This window comes from Macrobrachium nipponense, chromosome 24, assembly GCF_015104395.2.
Source record: "Macrobrachium nipponense isolate FS-2020 chromosome 24, ASM1510439v2, whole genome shotgun sequence".
In the NCBI taxonomy this organism is placed as follows: Eukaryota; Metazoa; Arthropoda; class Malacostraca; order Decapoda; family Palaemonidae; genus Macrobrachium; species Macrobrachium nipponense.
In genome coordinates, this window is record NC_061091.1 from 66,150,785 (window position 1) to 66,170,098 (window position 19,314).

At 40.9% G+C, this 19,314-nt stretch overlaps 1 protein-coding gene across 2 annotated transcripts in view; it reads right to left on the minus strand.

Moving 5' to 3' along the window:
- Positions 1–50: 50 nt before the first annotated feature.
- LOC135205725 (zinc finger protein OZF-like) overlaps positions 51–19,314 on the minus strand; it is a 27,939-nt gene continuing 8,675 nt past the window's right edge. The window contains exons 1-4 of one of the 2 annotated variants that reach the window (XM_064236804.1): positions 6,574–6,704; positions 3,793–4,005; positions 3,218–3,422; positions 51–1,680 (exon numbers count right to left, since the gene is read on the minus strand). In XM_064236804.1, coding sequence (XP_064092874.1) covers positions 538–1,680; positions 3,218–3,422; positions 3,793–3,959 — 1,515 coding nt within the window. In that variant the 5' untranslated portion in view covers positions 3,960–4,005; positions 6,574–6,704 and the 3' untranslated portion in view covers positions 51–537. Of the gene's footprint in view, positions 1,681–3,217; positions 3,423–3,792; positions 4,006–6,573; positions 6,705–19,314 lie in introns of those variants that run through there. The other variant, XM_064236805.1, reaches the window with a different exon arrangement.

Here is a 19,314-nt window from a genome sequence, read left to right on the forward strand (position 1 = left end):
TGTTTCAATAAGTCTTAATATGTCAAAAATCTTGTTTTGCAAGATAAAAATATATATCAACAAAATATATTTAACAAAGATTCAACATAAATAACGATAATGAAGATTATGAACTAACAACATTTCACCTCAACCAAGATTACTATGCATCAACACTGTCAAAGTATATAGTGTAGATAACTCGAACAATTGATCCAGTAATGAACTAGCATATTTGCAATTCAAATTTCTCATCATAGATCTACTAATTCTTCCTCCAAGTATCAACAATTCTCTATTATCATCAGTTTTCTAATGCAACTTAACTCCTGGACCACTACATTCTTGATTGCAATGTATAACTTGTCAACAACACCATTTACAGAATTCTGAAGAAAACATGGTGACACTAATGTTTCCTCAAATTTTGATGAAATTTCTTGGTTTATAAAAGCTAACAAAAGTTGTTTCATGTTGCCATTTGCAGACAGCAGTTAGAAATTTGCCTTGAGAAAAAAATTCTTATTTGCTATTTCCCATCAGAAAAGAAAAGATTTTTCATGATGGTTCTTCAATTCTGTGTACCTTGAGATGTTTGTTGAACCTAGCCTTCTCTACAAAAGCTTTTGGACAATGGCTACACACATAAGGTTTCTCTCCTGTATGTTTTGAGCTAACATGTCGCTGCAGATGTGTTTTCTGTGCTGCTGAGTAGGAACAATAAGGGCAAACATGAGGTCTCACTCCTGTGTGAGTGCGTTTATGCTTCTGCAAGTTGCCTTTGAATGCTGTTTTGTATGAACACAGAGTACAAGAAAACGGTTTCTCACCAGTGTGTGTGCGCATGTGAGTCTCAAGTTCAGTCTTCCATACAGTCTTGTAAGAGCAATAAGGGCAAAGATTTGGTTTTTCTCCAGTATGTTTGGCAACATGCTTCAGGAGAGCAGACTTGAGAGCAGCGCTGTATGAACAATACGAACACACGTATGGCTTTTCTCCTGTGTGGGTGCGCATATGTTTTTGAAGATTGTCCTTCTTTGCTGCTTTGAAAGAACAATAGGAACAAGTAAATGGTTTGTCACCAGTGTGGTTTGCAATGTGAGTTTTCAGCGATGATTTCAGCACAGCACTATAAGGGCAGTAAGGGCATGTAAAGGGTTTTTCTCCTGTGTGCAAGCGCATGTGTGTTTGAAGATTGTTCTTTTGTGTTGTCTTGTAAGAGCAGTGACAACAAGCATAATGTTTATCTCCCGTATGTTTAGTGATATGCTTTTGGAAGTACCTTTTGTTTGCAGTATTGTAAGGGCAATGAGGACAAAGATACGGTCTCTCTGCAGTATGGTTGCGAAGATGTTCTTGCAGTGTGGAAGAGAACGATGCTGAATATGAACAGTATGGACACTGATGAGATTTCTTTGTCTCCGGTTTGCGGTCAATATCACTTTCATCTAAAGCATGCTTGTAATCACTCACAACTATATTTCTTCCTTCACCCAAATTGTGCTCACTGTCACTTATAACTTTTCTTTCTATCAAAATGTGCTCGGAGTCGCTTGTGACAGTATCTCCTAGAGATTCCTCTTGATTCATTTGGAGACATTTCTCATCCATGTCTGAGCTTTCTTCAGACTCCACTTCCTCTTTTATATAAATGGTGCTGTCCATCTCAAAAGTTGGTTCTGCAACTTCCTCTTTCACCATCTGAAAAGAGGATCTTTTTGCAGTTAAACTTACTTGCAAGAGCAATGTATTTCAGAAAATCTAAGGCTACAAAGAGAGACACCTTATATGCATTTGCTATTTTTGCTCCTGATATTTATTTATTACAAAGCAATTCCAAGAGACAACTTATTCACATCCTAAGACTTTCACAGTGCACACCCAAAGAGTCTGTTCTGAAATGAAACCTGAAAACTGGAGCTGGGTGAAGTTAAGGAAGTCACACAGCTTGGTGGGTAGAGAGAGACCCAAGGGGACAGATGAAAAGTAAAAAGAACAAAGTGCATGCTGCATACTGTTCCACATAAAGCGATAAACAAATAATTCAGAATTCTCAGCCACAGAAGAATTAATGGAAAACATTGTAATACTGAACTGAGAATTTACATTTAAGCTCAAACATAATAGTAGGGAGGACAATCCTACGTTTACTCCAAAATCTGAAATAAAATTAATCCAAAATTTCAAACTGAAAGGCATTTTCTTGTACTAAATAAGGCACTAAAATGGAACATCTAAATGACGCACTTTGTGCAAGGATAGCAAAGATACATTACAAGTTAAGACATGAAAAAATCATGTAGGTTCAACGAAAGATACCTGGTATGCCTAAAGCTGAAACTTGAAATCAAGCAGAAAATACCTGGAGCAGGCATAACAAGGGCTGCCACAAGCTTGGTATGCTTAGTGTTGTAATTATGTCGCTTCATTATATAAATGGTACTACATACATGAGGTTGGCTAGAAGGATAATTTATATATGGCACTGGAGAGGTAATCATGTACTACTTGTATTATGTAGGACATTCCAGTGATGTAGCTCAGTCTACGAAATGCCAGAAATATGGAAAAAGGTGCCTGCAGTATAGTTTACCCTCTCAAGGCACACTAAACATACTTCCTGGGTTATGATGAACAAGGACTGGGAAAGGATATGTGTTTGAGGTCAGTGTACCCAGATGCCTCTTCGTTTGATACAACAAAGGAATAACATTTGAAGATCCCTCCTGATGTCAAAATAGACCACAGAATGATGCAGATGATTCAACTAATGGGCCTCCAACCTGTGGTGGCTTTTTTTGGTATAATAGGTAAGCGACTTTGGAAGAAATTTTTATATGACCCAAGGAAGAAAGGATGGTTAGGAGTGTTAGGAGAATAGCGTCTGATGGTCAAGCTTCTGCGGTTAGACTCATGTCCTTCCACATCTCTAAGACATTTGAAAGTCACATTATACTCCCTGGGAGAGCATTTTGCATTGTGCAGGCTGACATCAGGAAACACCTGCAACAACCATGAAACTGCAGAACAAATGTGAGACTGATGATAGAATAATTTCAATATTCTTCATAATATGGTGTCTCATGGAGTGTTGATCGCAGAGATTAACTTATGTAAACTGATGAGAATGATGTTGCAAAAACATTTGGTAAAATTTCTATAGGCTGCATTTGGCTAGCATGACATAAGGGTAATTTCTTGAACAAATGACAACTTTGTTTTAAAACATTTGACTAACCTCAAGATTTGGGGGCAATTCTTCAAAGACATTAGGAACAGCATCTGATCTTAAGCGAACTGTCTGTCCAGTCCTGTCAAACTGGTCTTTACTGAAATGCCGTGAGCACAAAACATCTCTCTTATTAGGTTGCCAAAGCTTCCCATCATCATATCTGTGGACTGCATCAGCCCATTGTAATCGCCTCTTTTCATCTTTCGGGAACCTGTTTACAAAAAAAACATTTAAAAATACCTAAACCTCTGATTACATATCATTTACCATACCTGTAAGTATCTACTATGTGCTAAGTGGATTGCAATCATAATATTAGAGGAAGTCAATTTATATTTTCATTTTCTTCTTTTTAGTAATGCTCTAGATACAACTGAAATTGAAAACACTGTGACCTGGTCTATTATACTGTACAGATGGCAATATGACAACTTTATACTATTAGTAATTATAAACTTATTTAATATTAATAACGGCAATGTCAAAAGCATTTGAGCTTGGTCTAATCAGTTCTCATATGAGACAAGTAGTAAAAAAAGACCCATGATGGAATGTCAACAAGAAACGCACATAAAACTTACGCATGAAAAGTTATATATTTTTCTTTGGAATCTTTCCCCCTTCGATTTTTGCAACCATAAGCTACACAGTGGTCAGGCATTTCTGGCTGCCTGATGCCTTCTTTAACGTCTGCTGAACATGCAGACTCATCAGAGGTAAGATGGTGGCCACCCTGTTGGATATTCATGCGTGCGAGTCAGCTCTGTCCAATCCAATTCTAAGCTCAACCTCACCTAGAAGTACAGTATTCATTGATTATCATCATGAAACACATCAAAAAGCTAGAAATTAATAGATCAAAGAAGAACACACTAAAGAAACTGGGAAAAGGTTAAGCTTGGAAGAAGGAGAAGACAACATCAAAAACCTAAATTTATCATTTTTACTCTACATGATATTAATATCTCAGTTAACATATTTCCCAAGTTTTTGGCACAAACGAACAAAAAATAGGAGCCTTAAACTTGAGGGAAAAACCCATTTGTTTCACTGTCGTAAGAAAACCTGGTGTAATGACCTAGGAAATAATACTATTATCATTATGTACTGTGCTGATCGAATTACATCAAATAGTCAACAATGATGACTACATTAACATCAACTGGGCAAACTTTACCATGCGACTTAGTAAAACAACACTGTACAGTAATACTATATCAGTGTTAGTAATGAGGAAAAGTGCATCAGCCAATAACATCTAGTTTAACGTTGTTGACAAACGGGGTAATAAAGAAAAAATGTTTTGGGTATAGATCTGACTTCTTTCTGCATGCTTACATTAATGAAGAACCTTGGAAGGATAATGATGCAGTACTAACATGTAATCACAGTAACTTTGACCTAAAGTATTAAGTGCTCAATGCATTGAATATCTCATGATCGTTTAAAACTGTATGAATATAAAGGTAAATAAAATATATGCACCTCTTGATGGGGAGAATTTAATTGTTAAATACAAATACCCTTAGTTCAATGAAAGTGTTTGGTACTGAAGAGGGTAAACCACATGAAGATGGCAAGTTGCAATAGGTAAAATCAGAGATAACATGGGAAGAATATCAAACAACTGAGAACCAGTGAAAATATTTGAAAGAAGAAGTAGGAGAACCGAGAAGCAGCAAATGAGATGAATAAATTGTATATAACAATTTCTTGATGGTTTAACTGTGGCTCTTAATAGAACAATGAAGATATTTTCTGAGATCAACTAATGCTCACAAAATAATATATTTGAACACTAAGGGAGAAATTACAGCCCATCAGCACACCTAAGTTATGGACTTTACCAGTCATCTGTACCAGATTAATGTTATTAATCACCTACATGTCACAAGGGTTCCTTACTTTTCTTCCACACAAATATAGATTTACTTTTTTTTTGTAGTTTTCCGAATGTCATCCATTCCTGAATGCTGGTAAGAACATTGTTCAGTTTTTCATTAACATCCCTAACATCACTTAGGCCGATGGAAAATAGAAATGGCTGTCATCTGAAAATAGCTTGATCTTCACCCCATATCTCTGCAGTACTTTTGACAAACCCACTGTATAAATACAGAATATAACTGGAGCTCACACACTCCCCAAGAAAATAATAAACATTTAAAAAAAACGTTAAACAAAAATTAAATTAAATTAATAAAAACAATTAACTTCCCTAAGGCATGCCTTTCCTCAATGTTTAATATGATTAATACTATTTTCTGACCTGAAAGTGGACTTTCAAAGACTCCTGTGCCTCATTAGCTATCCAAATCGCTACTAGACTATAAATAATGTAAAAAACCAGTTCACACACAACTGTATGAATGCTGCACCAAGATCAAATCATGCCAGGATACTGCAGCTGCCCTCTTAATGTCTCAGCGGCATGGTCGGTATGGTGTTGGAGTGCCATCTCAGTGGCCGCGAGTTAGATTCTTGGGCATTCTATTGAGGGGTGATAGATGTGTATTTCTGGTGATAGAAGTTCACTCTTGACATGGTTCAGAAGTCACGTAAAGCCGTTTGTCCCAGTGCTGAATAATCACTGGTCCCAAGCAATGTAAATACACCATACAAATAATCAAACGAGCACCGGCCCTTATTCATTATAGTAATGTCCAACCCATTACTAATTACACTACTAGATTATAGCTACTAACTAGGTACTACAGATGTCCACATGCTGACTGACACTCTCGTAAATCTTTAACCCTTAGTAATACTTACAGTGCGCCATGTGGGGTGTGCTGACAGCACGACCTCCTTAAAGGGACCAGATTGAAGTGGTCCATTGGGCAACTGTCCATTACTTAGCCTAAGTAGTAGTGCATTACTAACCAGTAAATACCTAGTAGGTAATAGGTAATTTGACTTCAGTTCTTTAACTCTTGCCGAACGGAACTGATCGTCAACGCAGAATCAGAGGAATTTATTTCTGGTGGTAGACATTCATTTCTCGATGTGGTTCGGATCCCACAATAAGCTGTGGGCAGGACCCGTTGCTACAAGTAACCAATTGGTTCCTAGCCACGTAAAAATAGGTATATATACCTAGTATAGGGAGACATTCTTTTTACGTATTTTACATAAGAAATTTCTGGTCAGGGTTAAGTTTCAAGCCAACTGTAATTCCTGTAGTAGGTAACGCCTACTTTGCACTTCAAGAGGTGCACTGACGGCACTATCATCCCTGTACTGAAAAGGACCACCAAGAAATGCTACAGAGGTCAGTTTAGCAGTATTTAACTTCGTCAGGACCCAGGAGCCATCAGCTGCCTAAAACTATGGGAGCCAATGTGTAATTTCGCGCACTTTACCTTCCAGGAGGAATTTTAAACTTCTGTCATCCAAAGTTCACAGAAGACGATTTAGGTCAAGCGATTGTCTTCAACATGCAGAGGTGTTGTCTTTGCAACGGCCCACCCTTCATTTTATTTATTTATTTATTGACGGACCGACCCCTATCAATCTTTTTTTTACCGGGCGTTTCTTAACTGTCTTTCCGACTCAAACATTCATTCCTTTTGTGAGGACGGTATTTTTACCAAAATGTCCGTCCTTCCTTTGTACATATCTTTTCATTATATACCAAAATGTAAAGTACTTTACGCTCTTTCCGCCAATATATATATATATATATATATATATATATATATATATATATATATATATATATATATATATATATATATATATACATATACATATATATATATATTATATATATATATATATATATATATATATATAACTATATATATGTATGTATATATTTATATATATATATATATATATATATATATATATATCTATATATATATATATAATATATATCTATCTATATATATGTATATATATATATATATATATATATCTATATATATATATATATTATATATATATATATATATTAGGGTCTTGTGCCTTGTATGGTCGATTAATATAGATGATTCATTCGTTCCGATGATATACGTTTTATACTGATAAAGCCTCATTCAAAGCGGACATGGCGTTATAGTGCGGGGTAATCCTATTAATCCATAATTTTGCCTTTTTCACGTCCAAATGGTTCAACTTTTCATTTATATCTATACCCAAAATCCGGCTGTTATTAGCCATTTCTAACCTAATTCTCAAATCCACCGATTCTAGTAAAGACATGTCAATACTCGCTAGATCAAGGAGCAAGGGATGTACGTATGTATACCAACCGATTTAGGAGTCGCCATATTCCTAAACATCTAATAAGCGACCCTAACGTGTCTTTTTAAAGATACTTCTAATTCTCTACCCAGTGACCTATGTTATTAATACCCGAAGATGACACTAAAGTATTAGCTGTAAAGACTAAAGCTTTATTTCTACTTAACGGTAATATAAATCCTCCATCATCATCTAGGCGAATATTCCTATCATTAATACCCAAAGATGACTCTAAAATGTTAGATGTAAAGACTAAAGGTTTATTTATACTTGACAGTAAATAAATCCTCCTACACCATCTAAGGCGAATATTCCGCAACATCCCGAAGATGACTCTAAAGTATTAGATGTAAAGACTAAAGATTTATTTCCACTTAACGGTAGTATAAAACTTCCTACATCATCTAAGGTGAATATTCCTAAATATCTAATTAACAGCCCTAACGTGTCTTTTAAAGACATTTCTAATTCCCTAGTATCCACCCATTTCACCCTTTAACGTCGCACTGACTTATCCTGTCCGAATCGATTGATAAAATACCTTCCGTATCCCCAAAAACATTACTATATGAGGCTTTACCACTAGCACTGCCAATCTAATTGTTATCCTCATACTAGCGGAAATTTCGACCAGTAGCGAATCCTCCATATCCTTGGTCGTGAAATAAAACAGAAAAAATATATCCCCCTTTTAAAAGCATTGTTAGTGATCGTGCTTTCATGGCCGGCCCTGATTGCCTATGCGTTTCGTAAGATAATTGCGTTATTCTCACGGGGAATGTACTCTGAATATTATATATAATGTTCCCGTCAATAGTGATACGTATATTTACTTAAGTCTAAGTGGTCAAAATATAACCTGTTCCTGGCATATTCTCCCGAAAAATTCTTCATATCAACCAAGGTGACTGTTAACTTCTTGGGAATACACGTTCCAAACGCCTGATCGATTAATATAGATGATTCATTCGTTCCGATGATATACGTTTTATACTGATAAAGCCTCATTCAAAGCGGACATGGCGTTATAGTGCGGGGTAATCCTATTAATCCATAATTTTGCCTTTTTCACGTCCAAATGGTTCAACTTTTCATTTATATCTATACCCAAAATCCGGCTGTTATTAGCCATTTCTAACCTAATTCTCAAATCCACCGATTCTAGTAAAGACATGTCAATACTCGCTAGATCAAGGAACAAGGGGATGTACGTATGTATACCAACCGATTTAGGAGTCGCCATGACACTCGTTTCCCACCTGGCAGCGTCCTGGAAGGTATTGGCTGTGAATGCTCTTAATTTACCAAACGTCCCATTATAATCATCATTAAAAAATCCACTCCGTCATAACATAGTCATCGCACTGGGTTTAATTTTGTTAACAGTTTAATATAAGATTGATAGTGGAATATCAGACAAGATTCCACCAACTTCTCATTAAAAATATGGATACGGATCTGAAAAATGTTACTTATTCCGTTGACAAATGCTTCCTTACATTCACCAGTATTCAAACGTGATATACTATACCCCCGAAAAAAAGCTTCTGATTCGGTAACCTTCTTTAAAGTCCATTGCATAGTATTCCCGTCCTTTTTCTTTAGAGGAATAACCTGTAAATACCTCGAAAACTAATCGATGACTATTAAAAGATATTTATTACCTTCGTTATAATGAGCGAGTTTTAGACATCAGTCAGATCACTGCTAACAACGGATGACACGAGGTTTCGGAGATATGACCTTTCTTCCAGGAAATTTCTTCAGAGTGACTATGTCAAGTATAAGAGGGTTGACTCTTTAGGACATTTTTGACATAATCTCTAGTTATATTCTTCTCAACCTTCCTCACATCTCCGAATAATGTATTTATACCGCTAAAACTGCCAGGGTATTCAACATTTTCATATATCTTCTTCAATACCTGCAGCTGCTTCTTAGTCACCACTTTTGAGAAAAACTTGATATTCGGTTTCACCCATCATCATATTAGTCATGAGCTGTAAGCTATCTCCGAGGTCAACCAGTAGATGACCGTGCTACTGGATACGAGATAACAACTTCTTATATATCTAAGAAAAGTCGCCGCCCTTCTGACGTCCAAATAACTGACGGACCCAAATTTCAATGTAAACTATGTCTATTCTTCACTAGAATGTAATTGGAGCAATTGAGACTGATACTTCTACTGAATGTACCCGAATGGAATACATTCTGCGTTATGAACACGACGGAGATTAACGAATGTCGTCGAACAGTAAACGACTCTGTGACGCGTTTATTATCACTCGCTTCTAGAAAGCAGTCATCCAGAATGTATATAACAGTCCCATGTCAATCGTCCCTCGATCTATATATTCAAAGGGGTTTAATAATTCTTTACTAACCCTGATCTTGTTCCCTATAGACGAGTACTTCTGTAATGGATGTTCATTCACCCCACAGTTGATTACTATATTATAGAATTTCTCTTCATACACTTCAACTATTTTCTGGCAAATCACACTCTTTCCCGAGTTGATGCTGCACTACCCTGCTATGATAATTCAGGACGGATATGCGAATAGATCTATCGCTTCTGCGGAGAAAGGAGTTGCTTGCATCTCAAAGGTTCCGATGATGGCACTATTCATACGAAGAGAAAGAATGAGTAAAATAAGGGTAGCAAATATTTTATTTACTTAGAAAAGACATTACAAACGAATACATTTTTATTTACACTGAATAGTCATATCATAATAAATTTATTTATTACATAGAACACACAGGTGTGGAAAGAAAGGGTGTAAAGAGTAGTTAGCAAATATTGTACTTCAAATAAGGTTCTCGAATCTGAAACTTTTTCGGGGGTATCACGTTTGAATACGGATGAATGTAGGGAATTCTATAACAAGCAGGTGAGGGATTACCTAAACGAAAGAAATATAAAATTATATAGTGTACATCCGAGAGAAATTAAAGCGGCGATAGCTGAAAGAGTTATCAGGACACTGAAAAGTAAAATATATAGTTACTTAACTCACAACAATACAAATAAATATATTCTTTTGCTGCATGACATTGCTACCAACTATTATAGTACGCCACACAGAGGATTAGGAGATGAAAACAGGGATGTATTCTTTAGGGAAGGATATACCGTGCAGAACACTTACGATTGATTTAAAAATAGGGAAAGTTGACAGGAAACAGAATCCTACAGTATATTATTTAGAGGACTTGCAAGGGGGACTTAAAGGACTGTTTTATAAAGAAGGGTTAATCCCCGCTGACCTATCGGAGCTCTACGACATCAATATTTTAAAAAAGAGGAAGAGAGGTAATAGGATGCAGTACTACGTCAAGTGGAGGGAGTACCAGAAACTATTAAATTCCTGGTTGGATGAATCTCGGCTTGTTCAGGTATGAGCCATTCTAGCAAAAAAGCGTTAATATTCCCATCTACTCCCGAGAATAACTTATGAAAGGTTGATGAAAGAAAGAGGGGCAGAAGGAGGAAGATCAGAAGTGATCGATAATAACATTAGTAATAGTAAAGACGGTGTGAATGGTAATAGAAAGAAAGGGGATATGAGTGTTAGGAGTGAAACTCGCAAATCAATTCCTCTCAGTATTTACAACATGGGAGATAGACGTAAAGTTCCAACGCCGGTTAAATCAGTTATACCTCCTCCAGCTGGTAAAACGAAGAGACCTGTTGTACTGTTAAACGGGATTAAGCAACGTATCACTCAGGAACATGGAAATCCTCCCTTAAGTATTATCATTCCCATATCGTTTAAAGAGAGCCAAATCCATTACGTCACTGGTACAATCGAATATCTATGAGACTCGGGAACTGTTCTCGCGAGCGGATCGAAGAACTAATGCAGTAAACGTACAGGATTATCAATACTTGAATAACATAGAGGGTATCAAGGAGTGGTTGATAAGAAATAACGTGTTAAAAAACACTTCAATATCTGACCGGGGCACAAATGAGGTACGGGAAAAATAGGAGGTGTAGTGGGGAGGAAGGGACTAGAAGACTTTTAAGACCTCTTATTAGGAACTTTTGTGAGGAAACGAGTTATAGCAGGAAGATGGCCAACACCTGTCCGGACATGTATATACGCGTGGGCAGAGGGGATGCAGCTGGTCATGTAAACGCTGGGCGGAGGGGCTGCGGCCGGTCATGTACACGCAGGCAGAGGGGATGCGGCCGGTCATGTACACGCAGGCGGAGGGGCTGCGGCCGGTCATGTACACGCTGGCGGAAGGGCTGTGGCCGGTCATGTACACGCTGGCGGAAGGGCTGTGGCCGGTCATGTACACGCAGGTGAAGGGGATGCGGCCGGTCATGTACACGCTGGAGGAAGGGCTGTTGGCCGGTCATGTAGCACGCAGCGAATCCCTAGGGGATGCGGCCTGTCTGTACAATGCTGGCGGAAGGGCTGTGGGCCGGTCATTGTACACGGCCAGGCCGGAGGAGGGGATGCGGTCCGGTCATGTACACGCTGGGGCGGAAGGGCTGTGGCCGGTCATGTAACACGCTGGCGGAAGGGGATGGCTCCCGGTCAGGTACCATGCTTGGCGGAAGGGCTTTGTGGCCGGTCATGTACAACGCTGGCGGTGGGGAAATGGGCTTGGGGCCCGGTCATGTACACGCAGGTGAAGGGGTGAAGGGGCCGGCTATGGGTGACCGGCACGGTAAGGGATGCCCCGGCTGGTCAGTACACGCAAGGTGAAGGGGATGCCGGCCGGTCAGGTACACGCGGGCGGAAGGGCTTGTGGCCGGCGTTCACGTACACGCAGGCGAGAAGGGATGCGGCCAGTCAGGTACACCGCCGGCGATAGGGGATGCGGCCAGGTCATGTAACCACGCAGGCGAAGGGATGCGGCCAGGTCCATGTACACGCCAGGCGGAGGGGATGGGCGGCGGCAATGTACACGGCCAGGTGGAAGGGGGGCCTGGCGGCGGTCATGTGACAACGCAGGTGAAGGGGATGCGCCGGTCATTGTACACTGGCGGGCGGAAGGGTGCGGTCCGGTCCATGTACACGGCTGGCGGAAGGCTATGTGGCAGGTCATTGTCGGGCACGGCAAGGGCTAAGGGGATTGCCCCGGCGTCATGTCAAACTGCAGGCGGAAGGGGAATGCGGGCCAGGTCATGTACACGCAGGCGGAGGGGATGCGGGCCCGGGTCTGTAACGGGGTCAGGTTGAAGGGGATGCGGGCCCGGTTCCATGTACACGCAGGGTGAAGGGATGCGGCCGGTCAAATGTAACGTCAAGGGCGGGAGGGGATGCGGTTCGGTCCATGTACCGCTGGCGGAAGGGCTGTGGCCCGGTCATGTACCACGAGGCGGAGGCGGGGGATTGCCGGCGGTTATTGTAACAGGGCTGCGGAAGGGCTGGGTGGCCGGGTCCCATGGTACACGAAGGCGGACGGGGCATGCGGTACCGGTCATGGGTACCACGCGGGGCGGAAGGGCTGCGGCCCGGGTCACGTACACGCAGGCCGAAGGGGATGCGGCCAGGTTTTCATTCGTACACGCGAGGCGAAGGGGATGCGGCCAAGTTTCCATTGTACACGCAGGCGGAACGGGGGAATGCGGCCCGGTCAGGTACATGCTGGAGGAAGGGCTGTGGCGGTCAATGTACACGCAGGCGGGAGGGGATGCCAGGCCCGGTTCATGTACAGCAGGTGAAGTGGGATACTGGGGCCCCGGTCAATGTACACGCAGGTGAAGGGATGCCGGCTTGTCATGTAACCCGGCCGGTGAAGGGGATGCGGCCGGTTCATGTACCCGCGGGGCGTGAAGGGCCTGCTGGCCGGTCACGTTTACCACGCAGGTGAAGGGTGGGATGCGGCCCGTTTGCCGTTCATGTAACACGGGGCAGGTGAAGGGGATGCGGCCAAGGGTTCAATGTACACGGCAGGTGAGGGGATTGCGGCGGTCATGGTACACGGCAAGGCGGAGGGAGGATGCGGACCGTCATGGTACCACGCAGTTGAAGGGGATGCGGCCCGGTCAGGTTACACGCAGGGGCGGAAGGGGATGCGGCCGGTCATGTACACGCAGGTGAAGGTTTCTTTCTTTTTGGAATGCGGCCGAGTATGTACACGCAGGTGAAGGGGATTCGGCTCAAGGGTCAAATGTGACACGGGCCAGGCGGAGGGGTGCGGCGGGCATGTACACGCTGGGCGGGAAAGCTTGCGGCCCGGTCACCGTTACACGGCAGGCGAAGGGGGCGGATGCGGCCAGTTTCATGTAGACGCAGGCGAAGGGGATGCGGCCAGGTCATGTAACACGGGGCAGGCGGAGGGGATGCTGGGCCCGGTGGTCATGTACCAAGCAGGTGAAGGGGATGCGGCGGTCATGTCACGCGGCGGAAGGGCTGCTCCGGGTCACGTACACGCAGGTGAAGGGGAGCGGGCGGTCATGACACGCAGGTGAAGGGGAGCGGCAGTCATGTACACGAGGCGGGAAGGGATGCGGCGGTCAGGTACACGCGGCGGAAGGGGGCTGCGGGTCCGGCCCTCAGCACCACGCAGGCGGAGGGGATGCGGCCGTCATGTACACGAGTGCGGGAGGCGAGATGCGGCCAGTCATGTACACGCAGGCGGAGGGGATGCGGCCGGTCATGTACACGCAGTGAAGATGCGGCCAGTATGTACACGGCAAGGGGGGTGCATCAGATGCGGCAGGGGCGGTCCCAGTACGCGGCGGCGGGAGCTCGGCCGGTACGAACACGCAGCGAAGGGGATGCGGCCAGTCAGTACACACAGCGAGGGGATGCGAAGTCATGTACACGCAGGCGAAGGGGATGCGGCCAGTCATGTACACGCAGGCGAAGGGGATGCGGCCGGTGTGCATAAAAAAAAAAAAAAAAAAAACTGGCATATGTTTAGCTCTTCGTATATGAAGCGCCTGGCGTACCGGAAGTGAGTATGGACTTCTGAGGTGCCAATGGAGATGTGCACTGTACCATGTCATTATTACTTTATTGACTGAATATTACAACGAACTTGCAAAAGGTCATCAAAAAACAAAATTCTTTGTTGCTAATGGTGATGAGGTCGATAAACAGTCATTTCAATTTGGCAGCTTACAAGTTGAATATTGTTCTCAGTATTTGTATCTAGGGGCTTAGTTTCTGCATGATGTAAGCATGAAAACTGTCCTTGGTCTGCAGGAAAAATCTTTTTCATCATTGGTTAACAGGTTTTCCATATTTTGTGCTGCAAACACAGACATGCCGTTCCCTTTTAAAATGAAGGTATGCGGCTGCGATGTCATCCTTGTTATACAGCTGCGAAAGCTGGTTGACTTTTAATGTTCGAAGTAAAGAAAAGACTTACGGTATGCTAGTTAGAAATAAAGCTTTAGTCTTTACAGCTAATACTTTAGTGTCATCTTCGGGTATTAATAACATAGGTCACTGGGTAGAGAATTAGAAGTATCTTTAAAAAGACACGTTAGGGCCGCTTATTAGATGTTTAGGAATATTTGCCTCAGATGATGTAGAAGGATTTATATTACCGTTAAGTAGAAATAAACCTTTAGTCTTTATATCTAACACTTAAAAGTCATCTTCGGTATTAATAATATAGGTCACTGGGTATGTTTCTACGTGGAAAGGTAACCCAGAAATTTGATTATCTTCTTTGACAGTTACTCTATCGAGCCTGAATTTTATCCGTAAGGATTTTTCAGATTTCTGCGTAATCATTCTGAATATACCTTTTTACGAAGTTAAAAGACAGATACAACCAGATATTTCGTATAAGTGCGGACTTAGCGTTCCGTTTTCCGTACACTATGCCAGTCACCATGGAATAACAAGGAATATACTATCGGGAATGAAAGAGGTTTATCAGCACACCATTTACACAGGAGCAATCGGTGGGTGTAACGAGATACTATTTCAAATATTCCAAAAGACGAAATGTTCAGATTGAAAATCGGGTAGTAAGAAGAGTCATAACTGATAACGAATGTTAAAAGCGGAGGGGATAGACGCTCCGAGGATAGATGACACACTGTATCCTATTCTTCCCGTTTTGACCGGGTTAACTGTCAGCTCTGGCGTAAAAGGTAAAATACACCTGGATTACTCTATGCGCACATATCAGCATTGTTCCCATACTTCATATGTCCTTTGCGAATATTCTTCTAATAGTATATCATTTCGGAATTGATACACTTCAAATTTCTGTTCCAGCGTGTTAGTTATCAAACCGTGCTGTAACATCAACTGAGTCGGAGAAGGCTGCATGCAATAAGTTCGGAAGCTACTTTCGGGGATAAAAGGAGAGGGAGAGAAATGTATACTGGTGACGGGTAGTAACCTACTCGAAACCGAAAATAAATCTTATCAAAGGCATGGATATGTGACTACAAACCACCTGACTGTGCGTCACTATGCTGGGTAAAAAGCACATAATAACTTTATCAAAGTCAGGATGACGTACGTACTGCCAGCTGGGGAAACAGAGGGAAAGAAAGAAATTTGAAATGCTGATTGTCACGAGACATTGTTGGGCACGAAGCGTAGCTGGATGAGAAGAGAGAGCGAGAGAGAGAGAGAGAGAGAGAGAGAGAGAGAGGAGTATGGTGGATGTTTACGTATGGGGAAATAAGTAAAAGAGGGTTGTGGAAGAATGGATAATAAATAAGTAGAGAAATATTAAGAAGTAGGAGGAGAGGAGAAATAAATATATGATGTGTAGTGATAGGAAAGTAAGGAAAAAAATAAGTGGTTGGATGGAGAGAAAAGGGAGAGAGAGAGAGAGAGGAGATGGAGGAGGAAAGAGCGAGAGAGAGAGGAAGAGAGAGACGAGAAGATAGGAGAGAGAGAGATGAGAGAGAGAGAGAAGAATATGTACCGGTGTCAAGTGGATGTTTACGTATGGGGAAATAAATAAAAGAGGATTGGGGGAGAATGGATAATAAGTATATAAAGAAGCGTGAATAATTCTAACGGTAAAAAGAGTCTATAGTAATCACGATAATTATACCTTATGTACGTAGATAAGTTACGTTACAATGTTAATAGTAAGTGAAAACATCTCATATAGGATATTTACGTATGGGGGGTTGGGGGACAGTGATAAGGCAGTGCGCCAGATAGAACATGAAGCAGGGTCAGATCGCGCTCACTGCATTAGAGAGAGAGAGAGAGAGAGAGAGAGAGAGAGAGAGAGAGAGAGAGAGAGAGAGAGAGCGGAGTATATACCGGTGTCAAGTGGCACGATAATTATACCTTATACACGTACAAGAGCTACGTTACAAGTAAAAAAAACATTTTATGTATGGTGACGTCATGGTCAGACTCTTTAAAAAAATAAAAACACCTTATATAAGTACATAATAATAATTAAAAGATACCCCATGTAAGAAGATACACTATTATCATCTCATTATTGTGCCCATATGTAGATATACCCCGCGTAAGGAGATACTCTTATCTGGGATGACCCGCCCCTCAAAAGGACTAATGTACGGAAATGAGGCGATTTGGTTTTTGAGGCGATTTGGTTATGAGGGGATTTGGGCCCTTTTCCCCTACTGAAACTTCCTGGTATTCAGGTAAAAGATAAAAAAAAAATTCTGCTGAATCACCTCTGCTTGAATGACTTTACGGATATTACTTTAGATAGATTATCAGAGAGATTCATCTACGACTGGTTGGGCGGGATTAAAAATTAGCAACAAAAAAAAAATGCGATATTTATAACTTCCGTATCCACGATATGTATACTTTTAGGGCTTTGTTCGCGGAAATCGTTATATTTCAGAGTGTCGGGAAGGATTAAAATTTCATTTCCCAGCAAAGTCTTTTTACACGCACTAAGACATTCGAGGGTGCATGCTTCTCGAAATTTTGCGTGCAAAGTGCGACTGCGGTTGTGGGAGAATTCTGTTGGGTCATTTGAACAATGTTACGATTTATGAGACAAATGTATAGTTCCTTTATATAAGTTATTATTTGATTAACTGTCTCATTTTTGTTCAAACGGATTTTAATATGTTTGAAGGTTTATAGGATTTCCCTTTGATAAACACGCCTTATTTTTGCAGGATGTAAGTTAATATTTTGTATACCCCTAGATGAATCTTACAATTACACTAGATACAGATCAATGTTTTTTATAACTATAGAGGTATCTGTAAACGCTCGCTTATCCGGACTTCTCATTAGGGAAGTTCGAACAACAGACGGTGAGTCCGTAAATACAGGATATTACGTTTACTAAAGAAATAAAACAAGATATTCTAATTTTTACGGCGCGTACAGTTGGGCTTTATCCACCACTACTTATAATAACTTACGTATTAAAAAAAAAAACGAAAACCTGCTCTGATTACTTTATACGGTCGTGTGTTTCATAGGAAAAATCCTTTTTAATTCAAAAAGATATCGGTATGTATGAACCAACATCGCTTTTCCCCACTCTGCTAGAGTCGCTTATTGTATGGAATTTGCTATGCTTTGAACACTTCGGCAGTTTTTGACTGACCTTGACCGCTTGACTAGGTGACACAGTCACCGAGTTTGCTTGTTTGATTCTGAACGGGCTACTGTTTCTATTTTTTTTTTTTTTTTTTTGTAATAAGTTAAGATCCTTCTCTTTATTACCATCGGCAACGTATTGTGTGTTTTTAGCATTATGTTGCTGGTTACGTATAAAGCAATGAATGACGAACTATTAGGAACTGAGCGATTACTAATAAGACAAGTTATCACTACTGCATTCAATATTAACTGTTTGTACTTCATTCTTTGCTAAAATTTGAAATAGTGAGGGATCCTGGTCAGCGCATTTAGCCATGATGAAAGTTTTTTACAGACATGTTATTCCTTGCAATCCAGCCATATTTTAAAAGTTAAGTTGAGTCATTGAGGTTCGATATTTTATATAACTCAAAAAACTCAAGGCTAAAACTGCGATCGGGACTTGCAAAGGAGCATTTATTGTCATGACCCGAAATAGTGTTACCTCTCAATTTATATAGATTTGTACGGGTGTTCCACTTGTTTTTTGTGTGTTTTCTAATCACTACGGTGCTTAACGACCCTATCCATGCATCTGTATAAATACAGACGTCCACTGCGTAAACGCATATTCACTGTTTAATTTGATTTGTTACGTAAGGGATTAATAATCACCAAAATGATAAAAATTAACATAGTATATGATTATGATATTTCAGTAGAACTTCTGGAAACAGACACTCAAAGATAAAAAGCTCGCAGTAGCGAAATCTCAATGCTGTAAAAAGTAAGATTAAGAATTTCTCGTAACTTCAGCCACAGGAATAACGAAATTCGACCTGCAAAGGAAACACTCAAAGTTACTCCAAATGAATAAAAAATTGTACTTAGCTTGCTTTTGTGGGAAGTCACGGTGTTCCGATAACGACACACGGCCTTGGTCCTCCTTCTCTATTTAGCGGATGACCTGGTTTGGCTTCAGTTCCCCCGTGCGCGTTGTTTCGATGATTCGAGCCCTTGAAAATCCGATGCTGCAGACGCGTTCGGTTTGTTTCTTGGAGTGCCGGAAACGCTCACTAACGATGTTTTCTTGAATGATTCTAATGAGAGACGAAGCTTGCGTTGTCGTAGGAAAAAGGACACGTCGGTTTTGTTTCTTGAAGTTATTCACTAATGATGATACTAAGTTGCTTGAAGAATCTCTTGCTTTCGTCGTCGTTAAAGAGTTCTTGTTGTTTTCTGAAGTCGCTCACTAACGATGATACTATGTTGCTTGAAGAATCTGCTGCTTCCGTCGTCGTTGACTTCTTATGATACATGATTTATTATTCTGGTTTTTCTTCGTAGGACGTTGTAGAGTTCTTCTGGTACGCT